This window comes from Clupea harengus, chromosome 18 (genome assembly GCF_900700415.2).
Source record: "Clupea harengus chromosome 18, Ch_v2.0.2, whole genome shotgun sequence".
Classification (NCBI taxonomy): Eukaryota; Metazoa; Chordata; class Actinopteri; order Clupeiformes; family Clupeidae; genus Clupea; species Clupea harengus.
This window is the reverse complement of record NC_045169.1, coordinates 1,554,625-1,579,069: the sequence shown is the minus strand read 5'-3', so window position 1 is coordinate 1,579,069 and position 24,445 is coordinate 1,554,625. Positions and strand designations below refer to the sequence as shown.

Here is a 24,445-nt window from a genome sequence, read left to right as displayed (position 1 = left end):
TACTCGACTTTTCCTTCTTCCCATCATTTCGTTCACATCGTTGCTCCCTTTTGGCAAATTCAATGATTTTACATGAGGACAGGTTTTACGAGTTTGATAATCTTGTGATCTTTCCATTCGCATTAGGCACGATGGGTAGGGTGACTCTTATCATCCCCACCCCCACACGTATATCTCCCTAGTCATAAACCCCCACTATATAAACAGTTCACTCTTCTCCTCTTCTCATTTCAGCAGTGGTTCCTCTCACAGGTCACGGAGAAAGAAGAGGGCCATTTTGGAACCCAGTTTTGATATTTGTGGTTGTTCTTATTGGACATCGATTTCTTTCCATTTCAAAACCATCTCATAAGGAGTGCTCATAGAAATATATCGTTCTTAAAGATGTGTACAGGAAAGTGTGCCAAGTGCATTGCAGTGGTGCTGTATCCACTGGCCCTTATATCTATCATCTGCAACATTATTCTGTTTTTCCCCGACTGGGACACTAAATATGCTCAGGAAAACGAGGAAGGTAATGAAAGACTCACACCAGAGGTCACATACATGGGAGGAGTCCTTGGTGGTGGTATTATGGTGAGTAAAAGACTATCTCCTTTCTTATGTTCTTGTGGCTTTCATAGATGAAACACTCTGCTTGCTTCATAATCATAATCTTTTTCAGTCTGAAACAAACGTCACTGAAAGAATTGTGTGTTGCTGTTCTCTGTCAAGCAAGAAAACAACGTTTAAGCATCCATAACTATATGTTGTAGGTGCTAGTACCAGCTATCCATATTCACCTGACCGGGAAGATGGGCTGCTGTGCCAACCGCTGTGGGGTACGTGTACGCATGACACTGAGGTCATCTCAGAATGGACCGCAGAACACTTTACTCATAGAGTAACAAAAGCCTATGGTGGTAATGGAGTATTCAGGCAATAATGTGAATGTGTTCCTTGCACAGATGTTCCTGTCCATTGGGTTTGCAGCACTTGGTGTGGCTGGTGCTGTGTACAGTATGGCTGTGGCTGCACTGGGGCTTTCCAACGGGCCTGTTTGCGCTTCGGGCTTGGTGAAGGAGACTGGGGCAGGCCATTCGGAGAGTATGAGAATTATTATCAATTTAATGTCAAAACCAAGAGCCATATCTAATTTGGAAATACTTAATGTGTGCCTTTTAAAAAGTATTACCACGCACTGGTGACTGGGCAAATAATGACTATATGCATGCCGTAATGACGTTTGTGACGTTTGGTTAAACATTGTTACTCCAACGTATGTATGCAATGAGCCTATGACATCTGTGTATGCCCATACATGATATGTGAGTTTTGTAGAGAATACGTGAGTTTTTAAACAGTATGACTTTATTAAAAACACTTCCTGATTTAAATGAAAATTAGAAAGAAGTGCCATGAACTGGCACTGTCTAGCCCAAAAGCTTCTAAGCAGCTAGTCTTAATTTGTTTATATTGCATGACATTTAATAGTGATACATTCTATTGCATTACATTCATGAATGTTACATTTAATGTATCAATGTTGCTGATAACACACAATACAGAAAGTAGAGTAATCATGGTCACTTCAAAGAATTTAATGAACCTGTCCATGATTCTTACCCTGTGCTTTTCCTTCTCCTGTTTGTTCTACAGCAATGGGACTTACCTGGAAGACCCAGACAGCTGGGATAGATGCCTTGAGCCAAAGGGTGTTGTGGAGTTCAATGTGGCCCTGTTTGCAGTCCTCTTGGGTACTGCCGCTCTGGAGCTGGTCCTGTGCGGCTTCCAAATGGTCAACGGCCTCTTTGGCTGCCTCTGTGGCACATGTAGGAGGTAAGGTAGCAGGCGCTCACATTCCATGTCGATTAACAAACCAGAAACCATAGTTTGGACTGCTGGATGTCATTTTGAACTGTTACATGTGCAGGTCTTTGTAAAATCAAGTTACTTGTAGAGTAAGGTAGTAGCAGTGCTAATATAATTTGCTTCTAAAGAAGTGAAAACGTGTAGGCTATATATTCAGTGGTCTTTGAGTTACTTTGTGCTTTTTGCCAAGAAAAACTAGGAATCATAAATACCGTAGAATCTGTAGAGTCAAATACACTTCCAGTTGTATATATTTCCAAACATATGTTTTGCAGTATTTTTGAATGAAAAAAATACTTAAGTCTGAGTGTTGTGATTTCTTTGTGCAGTCTGAGTGAGTGGAGAAGAACCTTTACCTCACGCGTTGAACCGTCAACACACTTCACCTGAAAGATTCGACTGAGTGACTGATGGCTGAAGCTCCAAGGCATTATCAGCGACTGTACTTAACTATTCCCCCCCCCCCCCCCCTGTAAATGATATGGAGTAGCCTAATTGCTGCACTATGCTTTATTGCGGACGTAAAAAATGTAAAATTGTTGGAACTATTCTATGTATGTATTTATATTTCTCTTGCATTTCATTTTAACGTAGAATATGCTGTTTTTCAGTAGCCTACGTCCCTCTATGCATTTTTAGTTTTTCCTCCTTGATCCATGGATTTCAAGAAAGCTATGTTTTTGTAAATAAAATGCATGCGGTCTTGAGTGGCGTTTCAATACATAAGCTAATTACTTTCATTCACTAAGGCTCTTTCTTTACAAGTCACTTTTACTCACAAACTGCGACACGGTGGATGTGTGTGTTCGCAGACACGAATGTTTTTAGTTAATTCGCTACAAATTCAGAGATAGCCTAGCCTGCCTCCCCGTCATAGCCTATAAATAAGAAGAATGGGTGCAGATTTACAAAGTGGTATAACTATGCCAACCAGGCTGGCTACAGAACGTACTCCCCATTCGCACCTCTAATAAAATAAGCAATAATGTTTGCTCCCGTTAAAGGTTTAGGGGACAAAACATTTTGACCCCGACGTGATTTGAACACGCAACCTTCTGATCTGGAGTCAGACGCGCTACCGTTGCGCCACGAGGTCTGGGCTAAAGATGGGAACGATGTGGATTATAACTTCCGGTCGTTATGACTATTCTGTCCAGTCACATTTTGGTGAATAACATGTTTGGCTACTTGTAGTCAATATACAGTCCAATCCAAGCCAAGTAAAAACTCCCATGTGTTGTGAAATGTATGTCATTTGCGAAATGGAGCAGGTATGGCGAAGACTACTTCCAGCGCGTAGGCTGCCAAATCGACAATAACCAGATCCTATCACGAATTAGGCAATGCAACACAGTAATTTGGCTGCGTCAACACAACTTCGATTGAGTCATCATTCAAGCGCTATTTAAATTACAGCTTCATTAAATGCCATTTTGGAGGGAACGAATTTGCCCTTGTGCCAAAGACACTTCCTCTTAGATGCAAATGGCCTGCTTGAAATAGACAACAGACGCAAGCAAGTGCAGCACGCTTGTCTGCATGCAACCCAAATGAGGTATTGGTCAATACACAGGAATTGTACTGGCAGCATCTGTTCAGCTTATTTGCAAACTAGGCTTACCATAGCCTAAGTTTATACAATGTACAAGGAAAGGCGCTAGAACATTGTGTTGCAGGCTGTGTGCACATGTGAATATGCAGTTCTGGGGTAGTGGTCCATACACAGGATTTAAACGGGCATATGTTAACCTTATCTTCAAACTTGGCCTCCATTAGCCTAAGCTTTTACAACATACAAAAAAACTTGCTTAACAATTATGTCACAGGGTATGTGCATGCACATCTGGAAATGCAGTTTCTTCATCTGTGGGCAACCATGTGAGAAGCACAAGTATGAGAGAAATGACTCATATGATATGAACTCTGAGACAAAACCAGAGTGGAAAGGGTGGGTGTTTGTCTGAAGGCGTTTGCACTTTTTCTCAGAAGGATTTCCTGAGGTGTTTGTTAGCTCATCTCAGTTGCACACATTCAGTGCAATATCAGTTGGGCTTCAAGCACAACTGTCTGTTACATCATTAAACAGGGCCATCGCCTTCATCTGGAAAATAGGTGATCTTTTGGTAAGTTTGTTATTGTGCGCCATTTTCTGTTCTTAAGTTATTCTTTCACCTGTTTACATTAAAGACTATACAATGTTTGGTCAATGGGTCACAAATTAAGACGATGATGAGAAAGTATAGGGTTCTAATGTCTTTTCTTATAAACTGATGATAGACCCAGGCTTTTCTGTCTATTATTTCATATTCATCACACAGTTTAAAGATTTTGCCAAAAGAGTAAACTAGGTGAGCAAGCTCTGTTTGTCAGCCTTATCTGTTAGAAATGCAAATTCAACTTTTTCATTATTTCTAAAAACACACAAACCTACATAAAACACACACACACACACACACACACACACACACACACACACACACACACACATATATACTGTATATATATATATATATATATATACACACACTACTTTAACCTACTCTTCTTTTTCATGGCTACATGGTAATTGCATATTAATACATAACTTAGGGTTGAAAATGTAGGGGCGGCTTCTGTGCACTTCCTCCCACACCCAAATGTAAAGATACCTTAAAACGATGTCGTTTGTTATCTACATGGATGTCTGCTTTTGCATCACTGCTTATCATAGAGACAGTTTGGTTTGTTTGGTTCGGTTAACACATCCTCCTAAGCTGTTATTTTGTTTTTAGCTTCCATGCCCGGTTCCTCTTCCTTTCAGCAGACATCGTTGGGGACGTTTGACAGTGTTTGACAATGTCCAACACTACACAGGCCCCTGTCTGGGAGGAGTGTAAGGACGGGACAGAGCAGAGAGTGGAACTGATCTTTGTAAGTCTTTATGTGTTGATCTTTGTTGCGGGCCTCATCCTTAACCTCACTGCTCTGGTGGTGTTTTTCTGCCACACTAAAACACGCTCCCACACCACAGTCTACATGACCAACCTGGCCTTGGCTGACCTGTTCCTGGTTTGCACACTGCCTGTGAGGATCTACTACCACCTGGGCTTCCAGGACACTCCTCCTCTCCTGTGTGAGATCATGGGGGTGGTTCTTCTGATCAACATGTATGGGAGCATCTTTCTGCTGAGCTGCATAAGCTTCGACCGCTGTGTGGCTGTCTGCTTCCCCATGTCACAGCGCGTGCGTGAAGGCCGCAAGAGGGCACCCTTCATTTGCCTTGCTGTCTGGGTCATTACAATCGGTGCAAGTTTACCCATCTATCTTATCAAACCACCGGACAACCAGAACCAGACCCAGACCCAATGCTTTGGGAGTGTGCCCATCTACGCCACTCGGGCCATTGCTGTCACCTCCAGCCTCATTACGGGCTTTGGGGTTCCACTGCTGGTGATGCTGATCAGCTCCTGGGGGCTCATCCGGGCCATCAGCCACAGCCAAGCAGCCCAGTCGGAGCTTGTGGACAGCCGAAAGATCCAGAGGATGATCGCAATATGCCTGATCATCTTCCTCTGCTGTTTTTTGCCCTACCATCTTAATTTATGGTTGATCTACCTGCACCAGAGACCTATCCCATGTGGTCTGGTGACCAGCTATCGCTATAGCCTAATGGTGGCCTGTCTCAATGCTGTGTTGGACCCACTGGCCTACTACTTTACCACTGAGACCTTTCGTGAGAGAGTGGATCTGGACGTGCTACGCATGTGGCCCACGACTGGCCAGAGCTCAGAGAACAATCGCGCCGGGGGGCCCCTCAATACCTGATCTGCTTTCTCAAGCTCTTCAGTCAGAAGAACCACCTGTACATGGCTGACTGCTCTTCAGTCAGAAGAACCACCTGTACATGACTCACTGCTCTTCAGTCAGAAGAACCACCTGTACATGACTCACTGCTCTTCAGTCAGAAGAACCACCTGTACATGACTCACTGCTCTCACGACTCCTGTCATCCCATTCCAGAGACACCGGGGTGCAAGTACTTGGCTAAAGAGTGCCTTCGTTGAGTTTAAATTGTAAATACACAGGAACTGCTCCTTGAATGAGCATAATCTTTAGGTTTCTCCTCTTGAACTTCGGTTGCCTTCTCTCAACAACAAGAGACTGCAATCGAAACTCATTTTATTTGTGGTGGAATGACCTGAGCCTATCTAGTGCTGTTTCCTTCATCTCTGACATACCCATGACTCACCTTTTTTAAAACTCATCTGTCATGCTAATGTATTCGTTTCATTGCCTAATGTATTCTTACTTTTAAACGCATGAAAACACATTTTGTGCATTATTGTGCATTATTTAAAGCTTCTGCCAAGTGCTACAATATTAACCAGCTTTTGGTAACCATAAATTTGCATTGCAATAAACAATATGCAAAACATTGTGTCATTTGAGAATTGGCAAAAAGGACTTATCCATTTGAAATGTGTGAAATAACCAGCTGAAATAAGTGCAGAATTATAGAGTATCCTAAAGCGAAAGTGATTTTATAACGTCAGTTATGATAAATATGTGTCTAGCCGTGAGACTAAAACACCTGTGTTTTTCTCACCACGCAGTCAAATGCCACATATGCATATAGGACACAACCACAACCACCACTGTGGGTTCTGAACTTTTCCTCTTTGGTGGAGGTCAATGCACCAAATGACAAGCACGTATTGTTGGCCTGTTTTTTTAAAAGCGTTTGTATTATGTAAGTTACATACATGTACCATATTAGGTTTCTTCATATGATTTTGATTTCTGGAAGTGAAGTCAAGTGAAGTCAAGTGAAGTGAAATAAGCTTTCATTCTCATTTCCACATAGGCACGTATCATACATACAAGGGAACTAGACTCCGTCTTTGGAAGACAGGGTGTCACATAGAACATAGAACACTCATCACATTTGAGGTCACTTCACATGTTTTACTGTCGTGTCTTTATTGTATTTATTTTGTTCTGTTATTCCTCTATATGTCATAGTCTTCTGTCATGTTTGGGTCCATGAGATGTGTGATTCGTGTCTGAGGTTGGGAGGGGTGGGTGGGGTGGGAGGACGGAAGTATTGGGATGTATTGCTGTTTTTTTTTAAATACTGTCATAAATAAAAACAGTGAATTAAAAAAAAGAACATAGAACACTCACTCAATATAAAACTAAAAGTACTAAGTAAGTGAAAAAGTATGACTTAATTTAGTATTAGGCCTCTACGATACAAACCACTGTACACATTTCACACACACACACACACACACACACACACACACACACACACACACACACACAGAGTGACAGAACACCTGACAGAAAGTTGAGCCATTTTCATTGGCTGAAATTGAATATATAATGTAAAGTTAAACTAATGTGCAGGTTACATCAGGCTACACGTTCATCAAACAATACAGCAGCGAGATGTGAAACCTCTGATACACTTTCAGTCCACAACGTGCAAAAGCAGAACTGCAGGGAAACTGGAACTGTAAGGGCCAGTGGTTGTGCATGACCCCAATCCCACGTAAAACATAGATTGTGCAATAAATATAAAAATAGACGACCAGTCAGTGATACAGTAGATATGATGTAAGATTAGGCCTAGACAACATACAAACACTGTACACAATATACACAACTTTCACAAAATACAGACAAGCACCCCTGATCATTAAATTCATATGCAGCTTACATTTCATATTAATCAAATAGTCGGTAGACCGAGTGCAGTTGGTACAGTTTTTGCTTTTTGCATTACCGCACAAAAAACTACTGACTGAAAACATGTGACTTGTATTCATATATTCTTTTGCTTGCTACTAAAAAAAGTGATGATCAATAATATCTAGGTAGCCTAGTTCATATTTTCCATAATTAGTTCATATTTTCCATAATTAGTTCATAAACACAAGGACTAATTTGGTTCCAGCTGTACCATATTAGGCACATCTGTAAAAGCACCATGGGACAGTCGAAACGCTCACCGTAATGCTGGAAAGCTGCCTAGCCAATTTATAACAAAAGCTACCATTCAACATTTAATTTCAGCTCTAATTGGTAAACAACTGCCACAATGGATAATTGGTAATTCTGCTTAAATATTAAAAACATTATATTTGTTTGTCTTCAGAAATATTATTTGCACTGAATGTTTTGCAGTATGATTCATTTGTAATCTTATAGGCCTAATACCATTTGAGACGATGGGATACTACTGTGCAGGTTCAATTGGTACAGTGCTCACCACCTTGCATCTTTTCCTATATACCACGATAAGCCACTATGGTCATTTTAGAGCACAGATTAAAGATCACACCCATCTAAGCTAAGTTTAACTGTAGTGAAGAAGCTATTCAATGTGAAAGGTAGGTGGTGATCTTAACCAAACAACAAACATCTTAACCATGCAAAACGACTTTGGCCAATGTCTTCAGACTGGACAGGCACACATCCTCAAAAATGTCCGTCTTATAAGAGGCTACTGAACACGTGCAGAGTAAACATCACAGACCAAGCTTGCCGCGATTGTAAGTTATTTAAGGTTCTGAAAATGCTGCCACTGGAGCGAGAGGGTGAAGTCACACTTACGAAGGACATTATCATCAATAATGATTAACATCGTATCATCATCAGGCTATAAACTGCGTATGCGCCACAACTCGGTTCATGAATAACATCAAGCTTCAATGTGAATATTAATGTAACCTTGCCAATGGGATAAACCCATTAGAGATCTGGAGCTCTCTCCAAAAAGAAAAGAAAAACTAATTCGGATTTAAATGCTTAAGATGGCCATTAAAGTTCTAACACCCTGCCCATTCTTTAGCGACCCATGGGTCATTACGGACGGACAAGAATAGAAAGAGATCTTAACGCGCTTCACTGGAGTGTGTCCGTAAAAGCGAAGACAATAGCAGAGCCCGAAGAAGCCAATAGGTACACAGGGTGCAGAGAGTGAGAAAGTCAGGAATAAAAGAAGATCGAGGTCTGATTACTGTTGTAACCCTACATCCATTCTTATCCACTTCAATTTTAATCTAAATAGCTAGCTCTTTTCATTTGAACCTCACCTTAAGAGAGCCCTAACCCTTACCAACTGATAAATCATTAAAGTGGAACAATTGGAATGTCTGTCTCTGTGCGTGGAACTGCCTCCCTTAAGCCTGCCCTCACTGACTGTGGGAAAGTGTGCGAATTGAGCACCCATACATTATCATGTTAATTGTAATGGGAGGAGGCAGGAGGGGGAGGTCTATATAAATAAAACGGGGGTAAATGGGATACTTAGCCTACATTTCGTCGTATTTGTTATAAGTTTCACTCATCCACAAAACTTCATCAGGTGTCTTTTAAGTCTGAGCAGAAAGATAAGTCGAGAGCGTTTGGCACATTAGCTCGGCCTATAGGCTACAATAAACGGTACAATCTGAAAATGACGCCTTCAAACATTGGACATGTTCCTGAGAAGAATTCCACCCCTAAAGAAGAACGCAAGGTAAGAAACACACACAATTCTACTGTTAATTATATTCTTTGTAGCTCACATGTTGGGGGAAAACAACTCGTTTATACTTAAGCATAGGTTACAGTTGACTTAAATGGCCACAGCCTACAGAATAGTCAAACTTTTATGGACGACAGATAACTTTATTGTTTAGTTTGGCGCAAGAAGCCGTCAGCCCTATTTCTGTGCAGATTGTCAAGGTGGATGTGTAGACTACATGTCAATGACGCATGGTTCTATTTTTACGTTGAATTAATTTGTCAAATTTAGTGAATCATTGTTGTTTAAATCCCCTGTGTAAAGGGAGAGAAGCACACTCCGCGGTGATACAATGTTTCCTCGTGTCCATGAGTGTTTTCTAGGGGGCGCTCGTGGATTGCATATAATCAATGACTGTAACATGCAGAGTACATAGAAGAGGGCTTTGAATTTATCCGGCTCAAATGTTTTATTAAACATTGGGTGTATGTTTCCAGCTGGCGAATGGACTGAAATCACTTTGAAATGCGTTAGATTAGTCAGAAAGGGTTTCGTGAAATCAGTGGCAATAATGTTTCTGTTAGCTAAACATCTAGCTCTACATTTTGGTGTGAATATCCTCTCTGCTTTACTTTTCTGTTAGCTTCGAAAACCTCTAATTGAGAAGAAACGGCGGGAGCGAATAAACTGCAGTCTCGAGCAGCTAAAGGGCATCATGGTGGATGCTTACAACTTGGATGTGAGTAGGCCTACTTGTTGCACCAGCAGCTCTCTCCACACACACACACACACACACACACACACACACACACACACACACACACACACACGTCTTTTGTGTGTGTGCAAACACATATATTTTAACAAACTGTTTTAATAGCATTGTGTGTGTGTGTGCGTGTGTGTGTGTGTGTGTGTGTGTGTGTGTGCATATGGAAATCTGCTTTTCGCTTGAATTATTGTTGTTGTTATTTTGACACTATTTCCCAAAATATTTTGTAAGAAGGAAAACCGTGATAACTGTAATGCTTTTTTATTTTGTTTAAAGCAATCCAAACTGGAGAAGGCAGATGTTCTGGAAATTACAGTACAGCATATGGACGGTTTACAGCGGGGCCATGGAACAGGTGAGAATGAATGAATGTACAGTGGCATGACCTTGAAAATCTGTTCTAAGATGTAGGTCCTCAGTAACTCCCTTTTATTTTCCCTTGGGCGTTCTGCAGGGGACTCTGGCTCCACCATGAACTTTGACTCTCGTCAGCGATACAGCACCGGCTACATCCAGTGCATGCATGAGGTACATAACCTGCTCCTCAGCTGCCCGGGCATGGACAAGACCCTTGGTGCCCGCCTGCTCAACCATCTGCTGAAGTCCTTGCCCCTTATCAGTGGTGAGAGTGTGGCCACAGGCACAGCCAATGGTAGTCCAGGGCCGAACAGCCGTAGCCGTAGCAACAGCCCCGATTCTTTCTCCCCCACCCCCACTCGCCTCTCTCTTCCATCGACTGCTTTTCAGCAGCAACACCCCTCTCTCTCCCTGCCCTCCTCGCCCTCTCCTCCTCCAACACCCCAGGGCCCCAGCAGCCCCAGCAGCCCCAGCAGCCCCCACCCCTCTCCTGGAATTTCCCTACTGAATGAGGGGTGGATTGGTGGTCCAGGGAGGGACAGACCTTCCCCTTCAAGCTCCCCCTCCCCCTCCCCCCAGCCAGGACACGCTCACCCTGCCCTGCCCCCACTCTTCCCAGTGGGGGATCCCTCAATGTGGAGGCCATGGTGAGGGGGCAAGGATCTCATCCCTCGGCCCTCCTCCCCACACTTGTCATCTCTCTCAGACCTCCTTCTCAGCAATGTTCCCCCCCCCCCCCCCCGCCCCCCATCTATCTCCTGGGAGGATTGAGCACTGAGACTTCTCCCTCTGAATGGACAGGAAATAGTAGCTGGGTCAGGTTCCCAAAAGGCTGGTAGCTTCATTTTAACAGCAGTGTACTCATTTGCTTTGTGTCTATCAGACAAATGAGGCCAAAGTGCCCTCAGTGACAATGCTCTGAATGAGGGCCGTATGACACAGCACAAACCTCCAACCTCCTTCTGAATGCATGAGACTCTCCACACTGGGTGATGTCATTAAGTCACCAGATCAAACGCATTTCATTCATTTCAATGTGATGTTCTAAACAACTTAGCTTTTTAGGGACTTCCTCTTGCAGGTTTATGTATTTTTTTTTACGTTTCATTTACAATTAAGTATCCTCATGTTTTTGAGCTGTATGAAATCCCTCTCTGTTTAATACATCTGTTGAGGGATAACATGTGTTGTGCTTAGGCGGCTGGCCCCTGTTGAACAACAGGGGATGTTATGCATTTCTATAGATCACTCTATAGATTAGATAGTCCCAATCTGAGAACTTCATCCTTGTACATTACAAGAAGAAAGAAGTGGAAGTGGTACCTCATATTGAAGACCGAGTTAAACAACATTTTTATGATATGAATTGTGTTGCAGTGTTGGAAATGTCTTGGTTATTTTTTCTCTCGTAATGATCACAAGACAAGATGTTCATCACAGTATTGGTGATTTCCATGACACATTGTGTGATGATTTAGTAATGTTGAGAATGAAAATTGAATAAAAATTGACTTCATAAAGTGCTTCTGAGACTTTATATGAGGTAATCAGTCACGTTTAAAATATGACATTCCAAAAGGTTATTAAGTTATATAGAAGCATAAAGCTTTGATTATAAACTAGCTATGATTATAGATTATGAGGCATTAGTATGGGTAGTCATGGGCAGGTTCATGTGCCTACACCTTCAAACACATTACCTTTCTATAGGACTGAACTTGTGCCTACACCTTCAAACACATTACCTTTCTACACGACTGAACTTGTGCCTACACCTTCAAACACATTACCTTTCTATAGGACTGAACTTGTGCCTACACCTTCAAACACATTACCTTTCTATAGGACTGAACTTGTGCCTACACCTTCAAACACATGACCTTTCTACACGACTGAACTTGTGCCTACACCTTCAAACACATTACCTTTCTGATTGAACTTGTGCCTACACCTTCAAACACATGACCTTTCTACACGACTGAACTTGTGCCTACACCTTCAAACACATTACCTTTCTGATTGAACTTGTGCCTACACCTTCAAACACATGACCTTTCTACACGACTGAACTTGTGCCTACACCTTCAAACACATTACCTTTCTGATTGAACTTGTGCCTACACCTTCAAACACATGACCTTTCTACACGACTGAACTTGTGCCTACACCTTCAAACACATTACCTTTCTGATTGAACTTGTGCCTACACCTTCAAACACATTACCTTTCTATAGGACTGAACTTGCAGGCCAACACATGTAAACAATGGCTTAGCAGTTCATGACTTTAACCACTTGGCCACCTTTTCTGTTTCCATGGGGAACAAATGTATTTTAGTTTTTATTTCAGTCATTTCAGGGCATGTTGTTGCATACAAAACAAATTCTGATCAAGATGATGAAACATATTTACTTGACCATATCTCTAGCTCAGTTTTAAAGATTCTGTATTTGACATTCTTTGATATTTAACAGTGCCATGATAACTGAGCCTATGGCAAGCTAAGAAGTCCAATGCGATTGGACATTATTAGGAAACTTCGGGATTTTTCAAACTGCTTTTTGTTTTTGCTCACAAACAAATATAATATCATTATAAGATTGAATTAATTTGTCAAATTTAGTGAATCATTGTTTAAATCCTCTGTGTAAAGGGAGATACCTCTTCCATTTTACCTCAATAACTGTAAACAGAACATAACTGTTTCTACAGTTTTGGAAGTTACAGTTTCTGTAAAGCACTGGAATGATGTTTGTCCCTAGGAAAAATTTTGGACCCAAAAAGATGGGAAAATAGGGCCCAGGTTAAAAAAATCCCAAATATTTAAGAAATGTGTTTGAAGACAATGTCTTTGACGCCATCTTGATAAATACTTACTGTAGCACAAATAGTAAAAACATATGACAACTTGACCTTTAACCCCCCCCCCCCTTTCAACTGCATGCATGAGTGCATGCATGACACTCACTTAGCACAAATGCTGAACAGGAGATGTAAAGATAAGCATGTATGTGTTGATCCCAAGAAGTGAATTATACTCAGCTGCACTTATGGTTTTTGGTAAATTGACTAACTATTTCAAACTATTTCAGTGTGAGGTGTTTGGGAAAATGAGAAGAGCGCTGCCAATATTTTTGTTAACCACTAGGTGTCAGTGTAATCTCAAGAATGCTACAACAAATGCAAGTCTCTCTGTCTCTCTCCACTAAGTGTGTGTTTGTGTGTGTAAGAGAGAGAAAAAAGAGAGAGAGAGAGAGAGAGAGAGAGAGAGAGAGATCTTCAGTTGAAGAACGCAACTGAGGCTCAATGAAATACAGTCAAGATGAGGTAGGACAATGAACTATGCAGCACATTTTTCCTGTCATCTGCGATTACATTTCCAAGACCTTTCTGGCTGTCTTTGTGTGTGTGTGTGTGTGTGTGTGTGTGTGAGTGAGAGAGAGACAGAGAGAGAGGTAAAAAGGGGGGGGGGGGGGCGATATTAATTGAGGGACTGGTTGTGGGAGCTGAATGAGTTACACATGTGAAACTAACTGTCTGGACTGAGGTTTTGGAGGAGCTATAATATGATCCGTAGTCAGCATTCCTCGGTTAGGCCACTTGCACACGGGCGCACAGGCACACACACACACACACACTCCCCCCCCTCTCTATCACACACGCACACACACGCACGTACTCACGACTTGAAATAGTTTGAGAATAACAAACTCGGTTTAATCGAAAACACATTGTAGCCTACTCATGGCAGGATATTAATAGCCTGCAGCTCGTAGACTTAAAGAAAAAACAGACAAAATCACAAACAGCCCTTTGAGTGCCCTCAGATGCCGAGACCTGTGGGTCTGTAGGTACTGGACTCTGTCTTTTCGCCATGTCCCATTCAAGAACCAGGCCTCCGTTTCTGTTCTCGTGTGGTGCTCGTGATCCCTGTTGCCCCTTTGCTATTCATCATCTCCAGCTAGCAAGCAGCAGCGCGAGAGCACCGGGATGAATGACTCGTTTGTTTTCGGGGGATATTGTGTGCAAGAACAGATGGGGGTGGAGACACAGTGGCTAGGCAACCAACGACCAGAAGTTCTTCGAGATGTCAGATATTAAGATCATGCATATTTCAGTCTGGAAATAGCAAAAATAACAACGTATACGCTAAAGGACCTTAATGACCAGTAGGCTATTAAAACAGGCCAGGGTAGAGGATAGCCATCTAAGATGTTATATGAATAACTATTATTACTTTAGATATACTTTTATGTAGAGTATGTTCATGCATTTAAGCCCATAGCCGATGTGTGCGCCATGGGGTTGAGGGTTGAACTCGATTCGCTTAGGGTACTTGGAAAAATTACTTCATGTCAATCATCGTGACAAAAGAACTTTAAAAGTATTTCAATTCATTTTTAACAGTAAGTATAACTTGGCCTGTGCAGACTTTCCCTATGCAGACTGCGGCCTGCTGTACAGAGAGATGAGTGAAGGAGGGGGTAAAGTCGCGGAGCGGTAGTTTACGTAGGCTACAGCAGTGACAGACTTGGAGGTGGGGGTAGGGTAGGGTAGGGAGAGTAGGATTGATTGTCAGGCTATAGCGTGCCGGCTACAGAAGTGTTTAATAATGCGCTGATTGCAGGGGGCGAGGACTGGTCACAGGAGACCGCTACATTTACCTCGTCTCCCTCGATCTCGAGGTGCTCACTGAGAAGACGGAATGTGTTTGAACTTTCTGCAAAGATTTCTACCCGCGGTGAGAGGAGCGCGTAGTGGGATAGTACAGATAGTTCACCAACTACTTTATTGAGTGGACCGAAGGATTGTAGGGTGCAACGCCGGTGTTTGAAATTAAGAAGAAACCGTCTTTAGCCTTCTTTTTTATTCTCAGAGATCATTTAAAGAAGACTTTGAAGGTAAGTGTTTACGGTTTCCCCCCTTCAACAACAGTTAAGATTAGCCCACATTCTAACAGCAACGTTTTGAGTTGACCAGGCCATCGTTTGCCACTCAGACGCTCTGTAAAGATTGCAGCCATAAATGACAAGCCACTGCAATTCCGCTATGCAATCATATAGCCTAATGTGCTCTTACAAAAAACACGCTTTAATTTTTTTTATTAAAACATTTGTGTACTAGCCTACACACAGCACAATCAAAACAAAATTAATTAATTCACAGATTTTGGTTTTGTAAGGATGTCACTTGATGAAGTTGTGTCTGCCACCAATATTTTCGCAACAGTCATATAATAACACGATTTCAGCTTTGGACAGCAGTTGTTGCCACCCCTTGGCATTAAACAGATTACTCTGGTATTGGGTCGATTAGTGTGGCTATAATCTTGTTTGGCTGATCCTATTTCATAGGAACCACTAAGTTTTGGTTGGTTCTGTAGTTAACAAGGAATAACATGTTCTCACAGTATTCCAGGATAGAAAATGTGACAGCAGAATTTTTTTTATTTTTTTTTATTTAAACCCAGTGCACCAAGTGTGTAATGTCTCCTTAGTATGTAGCCAGTTATCAAGCCAGCTGGTGCCTGTAGATGCATAAACTTAACAACGCTTAATACTGACAAACTCACCAAACATGCTTACTGTGTTAACTTTAAATATATCCTTAGGCTTAAATACTATTAACAATAGCATAAACTTCATTCTTACACTTATTATTTAGATATGGCATTAGCATAGAGCCAGGTCAAATGAAGAACCGGGTATGACTTGTATCAGGACTCATACAGCTAGTGGTGATGATGTGCACTCCAAAGGCACCTCAAACACAAATGCGCAGTTTGCCCCTTCAAAACAAAGATACTGTGCCCCTGAATGTTACTGCCAAAGATATGAACTTGGCATCGCGTTTTCAACTTTCCACCATGCAGTTGTGTTCTGGTATATGCGATGAAAGCAAGGCGATAACCATCTCCAGTGTTGCCTCTTGTCTGTAAACCACGCTAGACTGCTAAATAATACACGCCAACAGCAACGGAGATGGGACTGTGCTGTTTGAAATATTCATGCTATGGAATCTGGGCCAGGACAGTGATCCCGGTCAGTCCAAGCTGGCCAACTTCTTGTTTCTAAAAGGTTTAGAGAAGGGAAAAATATGTCAGACCTGTCGCTGTGGAATGTGGATTGAGTGAATGGCAGTAGACCACATTTCTATGGCTAATATGTGACAATGAAGCACAAGAATCATTTACAATTCTGTTACGAATTGTATTTTACAAATGAAGGTACTCACATGTTTTCACAGCTGGCTTCTTTCAGATGAGTAAAAAATAAGAGCTTTGCTGATTACACATTATTATTGCCTGAAAAGGTTGTCTTCATTGAGCAACAAATGGGCATGTTTATCATTGAAGCCACAGCTATTTTAGATATTCAACTATAATAGGTGCGGTAAAGAATGATTGGCTTGAGGAACGGGGATTTCATATGTGTTCTCTTCCTCGCCCTGAAACACACACCTACACACACACAGTACACAAGGTCAAACATATTGTTAATGATGTTAAATACAAACAGAACAGAAATGAACAGTAAGATCTCTGGTTTGAGCACGTACAAAGGAGTCGGCTGTAGCACCTTAGCATCAATCTTTTTCAATCCTCATCACAGATGCTGGACAAGGAGAGGCAGCTGGCAGGCAGTAAGACCTTAGACTGCGTACTGAGGCCTAGCCACAGTCACACGATTAGAGGCTTTAGCCCTATATTTAGCATTCAGAGGCCGGTCTAGGTTTTCCTCAGGCGACTCAGGGTCTGCTTGAGTTACAGGATCCCAGGAGGACCCTCTGAAAGCATGTCACTGTGATGTGAGGTAGTGTGTCTAGTGAAACTGTGTGAAGTCAAATACGCTTGGCTAAACACTCAACAGTTGGCCCCAGTGCTTCATGAGTAAGTGTCTCCCATCGTGCACTTGAAGGCACCTTGTGACTTTTTCTGCCGTGCAGTGTGGTTACAGACAAATCCATCAAAGGATTAGGAACAAACCTGATACTGATTTGATTAGCCTCTTGACGAGGAACTGTTGGAACAGGTAGATACATTTTGAAAGGTGATATCAGAGTGTTTAACAGTGTGCGGAACACCCCATATGTAAAGCAGACTAGCAGGAAATCTGAATCTCGGGCATATTAAAAGTGCTTTGGCTAAATTGCACATCAGAAATGAACTCATTCAACTTATTCTACTAGGACATATGAAATGGAAGATGTTTGCAAATATACACACTCAGAGTAATACGGACTATAATGTGGCATATTGTGTTATTGCTCCTCGAGGTTGTGCTCTTTCTGTTTTCATGGGGTCTGATGTTGGCACAGCATGACTTCACATAGCTTATTGTCTGGAATTTCTGGAATACCTGCTAATTCCAGCTAATTCCTGTTAAAAACCCTACTAATAATAATCTGATGTAGCCTGTTTATGCAGCCTTTGTAGACTTTCATTAATATTTCCTCTTCTCATTAGGCTAGCCTACATTAATATTTTTACTTCTTCTGAGGGAAAATAGGAAGACAATTTCTATATAGACTACATGTTGATACTGTGTTTTTATTATATTTCCATGCATGCATGCAGTACATAATAATGTACTATTTTGAAACGTGCATTTCGTGCATTCAGAGTTGCAGTGTTGTTGTTGGTGGAAACTCTTTGTTGTGAGAAAACTGAAGTAGAAATTTATGGGCCATTTCATTTAAGTGATCTTACATTTGGTTGCAACAGAGTTATTGTTTAGTAAACATAAATTGATTGTCACGATTTTGTTCCGATCCTTATTTTTACCGGGTCCAGTAGCCTACCCCTTGATTTTCGTCTTCTGAGATACATGACGTCACAGCGCCACTAGCAGCAGCACCGTGTACTGTAACCTATGTGCACGAATCTCAGCCTTCCATACCAGCCCACACTCGTTGTGCCCCCACCCATGCACACTCGCCAGGCTCGTACACACAAAGCCTGCTGCTTTCACCATCAGAACCTGCGTTTAATAAGAAGTCGGAGATACAGCTTCAAAAAGGCTCGTCGATGTCACAGAGAAGCGGATATTCATGTCAAGTTCACCTTTAATATGCTAGGAAATACCACTGCTTCTTTCTTTATGCATTTGCGATTTATTCACGAAGTAACGTCGTGGGTCTTGCTGCACTTACGGCTGTAGTCTCCGAGATGCACCGTGGTTGCAGCCGCCAAGCGCCGCGCACCACAGACACCGGCCCGGTTCGATCATGGTTTTCAGGCGAAGAGCAAGGTAAGATTGATCGGGTTAGAGACGAAAACACAACACGAGCTGTGTTATCAAACTACGACCTCATATTGATGAAGTGATCGACATAATAGTATTTCTAGAGAAGAAATAGTCCTCAACACAAAGGCCGCGCTTATGCAGACTGACCATTGATAGACCACAGCCTACATTATATAATTTAGATTTTGTCTTTGCCTTCTGTAGCCGTTGTATTAACACATAAGGCCAACCTATACATGTACAGCAGGTGTAAAGCAACGCCTCCTCTTTCCCAAAAATCGTGTGCTTATGATACATAGCGAGAGCCTAAATCTTTAGCCTCAACCCCTTTTTGTTAAGATCAACGATCTTAGTAGTCAAAGTGAACGCAGCTCCGAACGAACGAACAATCAAGCTGACTGATCTGTTCGAGGTTAGGTGCGTGGTAGGTTATATACTTAAATACTGAACTCTGACAGCGTCAACCTGGTGGATGGGGGTGCTTTATTGGAGTCATGATTTTGACTGTAAATACTAAAGGATGCCAACTATATTTGCCATCTTCATCGTACATATTTTTCCTTTTGGTGTACCATGCGTTCCTCAAAGACGTGGGATACATAATGCAGTCTTAATTAAAACACCTTCATAAAATGTATGAATAACAATCATAGTAGGAATCATCCAATGAGCTGTTTATGTTACACATACTTAATATAACAATCTCCTCCTCTTTCAGGAGAATGCGTTGGCTGGGATGTCATCGGCTGGGGCCTATTTGGAAGGCGCTGCTGGTGTTTGTGGCCATTGCATTCACTGGACAGCTGCTGGGCTTCTTCAACAAAAGGTCAGAGAATGCCCAGTGATCTTTCTCATCCTTCTGTCTCTGGTGCTCTCCCTCAAAGCTTAAAAAAGTATGAAAAAAATGAACATGAAAGCAACACAAAGGAACTTTCATCTTTGCGCGTGCAAGCACCTTCCTCTCCCTCATAACCACACAGACTGCTGTGCACTAGACAGTGGTTTTGTTGCTTATTTCCTGTGTGGGGCTCAATTAGTCCTAGCACAGAGCAGATCAGCTTTGGGCTTCTTCCTGTAACCTTTCATTAAGCAACATACCTAACCTGTTTTTCTTGCCTCCAGCTGGATGCAGCAGGAGAGGCCCCGCTCCGTCTTCCCCCTGTCCTCTGAGGATGCGCACGGCTCCCCAAATGGCCCCTGCAGACCCCACACCCACGTCATGTTCTTGAAGACCCATAAGACGGCCAGCAGCACGGTGCTTAACATGCTGTACCGCTTTGGGGAGGAGAGAGGTCTGCGCTTCGCTCTGCCCTTGGGCTACCAGTTTGGCTACCCACTTCTCTTCAATGCTCACAGGGTCAAAGGCTACCGCGGGCCACGCGTGCTGGAGTTCAACATCATCGGCAACCACATGCGCTACAATAAGCCCGAGGTGTGGTATAGTGCCTCAGTCTGATCCGTTTTACAATAAGGATGTCAAAAATATATACTTGTGTTTTTCAAGTATTTGTGAGTCAAATAGCCTTTTATAAAGATTAAAGCTGCTGTAAGCAATGTTACCATTTCATGCTTTCAGTCTGCCAGAACTGGCCTAAAAGTGCATCTCTGCCCTTCAGTCAACAGTGCACACACAAAAGAATTGGTAGAATGCCCATCTCTTTGGATGTTTCTTGTTTTTTTAATACAGAATCTTAATTGACTGATTACAGTCCCCAAGAGAGTCAGATAAACATGTTTTGTATCTCTTTTGTAGGTATTTAGCTATTTTTCTTAATTTCTGAAACAGCACAATAACAGACCATCCAGACCTGGGTGCTTTAAGTGTACTTTAAGTATTCAAAAAGTGTTCTGTTGCTGCTTCTTCAGATTAACAGTGCTATATAACTAATCCCTGATTGAAGGTTGCATATTGGAAACTGTAATTGGTCACTTTTTCCCCTGTCTCTTAGGTGGAGAAGGTGATGCCTGCTGATACCTTCTACTTCTCCATCGTGCGGGACCCTGTGGCGTTGGCCGAGTCCTCCTATGCCTACTACAAAGCTGTGGCCCCAGCCTTCAAACGTGCGAAGGGCCTGGGGGACTTTGCCAATGACCCCCGGCGCTACTACGACCCACGGCTGCGCAACAACCATTATGCTCGTAACTTGCTTTGGTTTGACTTTGGCCTGGACCACAATGCTAACTACACAGCTGGCCTGGCACATCGTGGGGAGGCAGAGATTAGGAAGTCATTCAATCTGATATTGCTCTCGGAGTATTTTGACCAGTCTATGGTGCTCCTGCGCCACGCTCTCTGCTGGCCACTGGATGCTGTAGTGTCCTTCAGCCTGAACGCCCGGCAGCCCAAACCCGCTGACGGCGGGAGCTGGGGGAGCAAGGCCAACCTGGGTGCCGCCCTGGCCCTGACCGATGAACAGAGACTGAAGCTAAGGGACTGGAATGCCCTGGACTGGCACCTGTACCTAGCGTTCAACCGCACCTTCTGGGAGGAAGTGGACCGGTTCGGGAGGGTGCGGATGGAGGCCGAGGTGATTCTCCTCAGGACACGGCGAGAGGTTCTGGCCCGGGTGTGCTTGCGAGATGGTGGGAAGCCTGTGGAGGCCGGCCGCATTCGTGACAAAACTATCCGGCCCTTCCAGAGTGGCCTGGTGAAGATCCTCGGCTATGAGTTGCATCCAGGTCTGGACAATTCCACGCGGCAGGCCTGCCTTCGCATGATCCGCCCTGAGATCCAGTATAAGGACCTGCTGGATGCCCAGCAGTTCCCCCGGGCTCAACCACCCCCAGGGGCAGCTATCGCTGCTGGAGCAGCAGCACCCGTCAGGAGGGAACCTTTGGCCCCTAAGATTGGAGACCAGCTGGGTGGGAACTCAATTGAGAGGGACTGGGACGGGACCAGGTTAGGTCGCAATGTGTCACTACCAGTGAGGGAAAGGGATGGGAAGGACCGGTTTAGATAGTTTTTCAAAATCTAATTTTTTTTGCCTCTGGACCAGGACATGTTTTAAATCTCTGAATAATTGAAAGGCACCTAGTTAGCCTTTGCACTGCACTACCTGAGCGACTGAAGAGGCTTGCAATGGCCGCGTGGGGAAAGCCTCCAACTCTTCTATTCCACTCCTCCCCCCCCCCTCTCCATGACACCGTTCGTTTCTCTCATGCTCGAAATCTGACACTGGGGTATCACAGCGTTTGCTAGAGGTGGCAAGGAAGGGGCATAATGGAAGGATCCCGGGGCAATAACAGTGACATGTCAGAGACTGTGTGTGGGGGTGGGAAGACTTTAGCAGTGTGGTGATTCCTGAGGAAGTTGAGAGTGGCCAAATGGGGTAGGGATAGTGAAATGTGAAACAACACCCTCACTCTGTTCTTCTCTTTCTCTTTCTCTCTCTCTCACAAACACAAACCACTGAGCCCACAGTTTTATTTTGCCACTGATCCATGAAATGATTGCAGGGGTACTGCGCATGGCAAAAGCTTGCTGCAGAGGTGAGCTGTGTCTGCAAATGAAACGAATACACAAGCGATTGAGTAACCAGCTGCACGTTTTGTAAGTCACTGGTCATGTATATACAGTGAGTTCCCCAAAATGAAAGAGAAATGTGTAAAATATTGTAACATATCTTCCGTTCACATGAAAACACTCACATGCTCACTCAAGTAGACACACACACATACACACTGCTCATGCCTGATTGCTGTGGTGGCTGGATGAAATTCCCATTGCACGCAGTTTGGCATTGACACACTCCTTGGGCCAGGCTAAGGCACAAACGGTGTAGAATGGGGAGCGGTGAACTACAGTGCCAGCTTCTCTACACCACAACAGCAAGCCCAGACTCAGGCTTCTGTCTGTGTCAACACTCTGTGTTAATACATTTCTTTCTGTTGTTTCGACCTGGGCAACAGATTTTATGTTTAGGGAATCAAAATCGTGTCTGTTTTTTTTTTTTTAGGTTGAGCTTTCAGGAAGATGCTGCATCCTTCAAAAAACAAAACAAAATCAAAAACAAAGCAACCTCATGTCGCTTGACTGCCTCTGGATAAGGCTTTTCTAATTAGAATCGTTTTTTTTTTTACCCTATTCTGCAGATGTGGCCTGGTGACACATGATGCTAAATAAGCTATTACTGACTGTCTGTGGATTCCATGAAAGTGTTGCCACTTGGTCGCACTGTGAAATATTTTACTTGTTTATTATCTGTACTTTTGAAAATGGAGATGAATAGTTCTGCCGTTTATGATTCATTCTGGGCAGTCCAGGAAATGATTGCTTTTTTGATTCATCGTGTGGTACACCGTAATGCGTTTAATGGAGCAAAGGAAAATGAAAGCTGCTCAACATCAGCAAATGTGTCCATTAGATTGTCTTAACTGTATAGTTTGTCATTGTATTTATTTTGCCTTGCACAGATTATTTCACTTAAAACCTACATTTACAATGGGTTGAATTAGACCCCACATCAAAATGTCTCAACTAAGATACTGGTTAAAAAAGAGATGGGGCGGGGTTTGACTGGGAAGCTTGACAACTTAAGATGGTGTTACTGAATGTACAGTACATGTTAATAGGTACATGTTATAAACAGGTCATTGGTATGTCTCTTAACGTTTTAGTCCAGGGATCTTCATTTCAACATTTATGCCACCTATGAACAATTATTTTGCCTTAGCATAACTCACTGTATGGAACAGGGCTTTAATACCTTACTTTTTTCTGGGAAAAAATGTTGATGTAAATACTGTATTTATTCTCTTTTGAAATGGAAGTTTTTTTTCCCACATTCAAAACAACGTTGAGACCTTAAATATTTTATGAATTTGACTGTATTGCACTGTGCAACAGTTTGTTGTACAACTTAAAACAGCTGAAGCAACTTACAAATTTACAGAAAAAATAGCCAAGGTCATTCACAAATTTTGATTATGTAGATTGCCCTAAATTACATTTTTTTTTTTTTTACTATTATCACCCCGACATTCCATTCTTACACATTGACTTGTGTTGAAAGAATGCAGTTAGCATGTGAATCAAGCAGAATGTTTGCATGTTGGCAGATTTCATTCATGAACACCACCCAAAACCAGTAAAAAGGAAATTCACCTGCTTGATCCCTTTGTGTATGTCATGCTGTGCATTTTTGTGTGATTATCATAATTATTATATAACATTAACATAGGTTTTTTTATTTGCCCTAAGTGTACCATTTGAAGCATTATTTATGGTATATTGATCAGCAACAAGAGGTACTACAGTGGAATATGTGTTGTTCATGTTAACTTGAAGAAATCAGTCATGTTCACTCTCAATTCATGGCATAACTGATGTAATATTGACCTGTTACCTGTTGCGATGGCTTTGTCACAATGCAATAAATGGTTGTGGTTGAATGTGTTTGTGTTAAAAAGGAGATCATGAATGTCAGCTGTCACTGCATTTTTAAGGTACACCAAAGAGTCATCTCTGTGTCTCTGTTGTCCGAATGGAATGGCCATGACTTGGGATTAAGCCATTTTATGTGGACTCAAATGTTATGAAATGTGGTTATGACTCCAGTTTTGATAAATGGCTAAAGTACAGTCAGCATGACTTATTTTCTGTGACAAAGCAGACGAACCAGATGGCAGATGGCCTCTAGGATGAGTCATTCAATTATTTTATTACATTGACAATTGAAGTATACTCATTAAGGTCTAAACGAGGAAGTACGGCGGGGGATTATATAT

At 42.5% G+C, this 24,445-nt stretch overlaps 3 protein-coding genes, 1 non-coding gene and 1 pseudogene across 5 annotated transcripts; 4 read left to right on the top strand and 1 right to left on the bottom strand.

Moving 5' to 3' along the window:
• The first annotated feature begins 203 nt into the window (after positions 1–203).
• LOC105895516 lies at positions 204–2,591 on the top strand (annotated as a pseudogene).
• A 284-nt stretch (positions 2,592–2,875) lies between these two features.
• Positions 2,876–2,947, bottom strand: trnaw-cca. The gene has a single exon. It is a non-coding gene; the product is annotated as a tRNA-Trp (tRNA).
• Positions 2,948–3,875: 928 nt separating this feature from the next.
• Positions 3,876–6,192, top strand: LOC105895461 (lysophosphatidic acid receptor 6). The gene is made up of 2 exons (XM_031585240.1): positions 3,876–3,974; positions 4,623–6,192. Exon 2 carries the CDS (start codon positions 4,687–4,689, stop codon positions 5,653–5,655), a length of 969 nt encoding a protein of 322 aa, XP_031441100.1. The 5' UTR covers positions 3,876–3,974; positions 4,623–4,686; the 3' UTR covers positions 5,656–6,192.
• Positions 6,193–9,036: 2,844 nt separating this feature from the next.
• On the top strand, positions 9,037–11,204 carry her8a (hairy-related 8a). The gene is made up of 4 exons (XM_031585187.2): positions 9,037–9,355; positions 9,987–10,082; positions 10,392–10,470; positions 10,570–11,204. The coding sequence occupies exons 1-4, from the start codon at positions 9,293–9,295 to the stop codon at positions 11,121–11,123; spliced, it is 792 nt and encodes a 263-aa protein (XP_031441047.1). The 5' UTR covers positions 9,037–9,292; the 3' UTR covers positions 11,124–11,204.
• Positions 11,205–14,418: 3,214 nt separating this feature from the next.
• On the top strand, positions 14,419–24,109 carry gal3st4 (galactose-3-O-sulfotransferase 4). 2 transcript variants are annotated; one of them, XM_031585416.2, is made up of 4 exons: positions 14,419–15,373; positions 19,437–19,544; positions 19,841–20,150; positions 20,668–24,109. In XM_031585416.2, exons 2-4 carry the CDS (start codon positions 19,441–19,443, stop codon positions 21,676–21,678), a joined length of 1,425 nt encoding a protein of 474 aa, XP_031441276.1. In that variant the 5' UTR covers positions 14,419–15,373; positions 19,437–19,440; the 3' UTR covers positions 21,679–24,109. The 2 variants fall into 2 exon arrangements, with proteins under 2 accessions (XP_031441276.1, XP_012677548.1); XM_012822094.3 differs by lacking the exon at positions 14,419–15,373 and adding an exon at positions 18,100–18,721.
• The last annotated feature ends 336 nt before the right edge of the window (positions 24,110–24,445 follow it).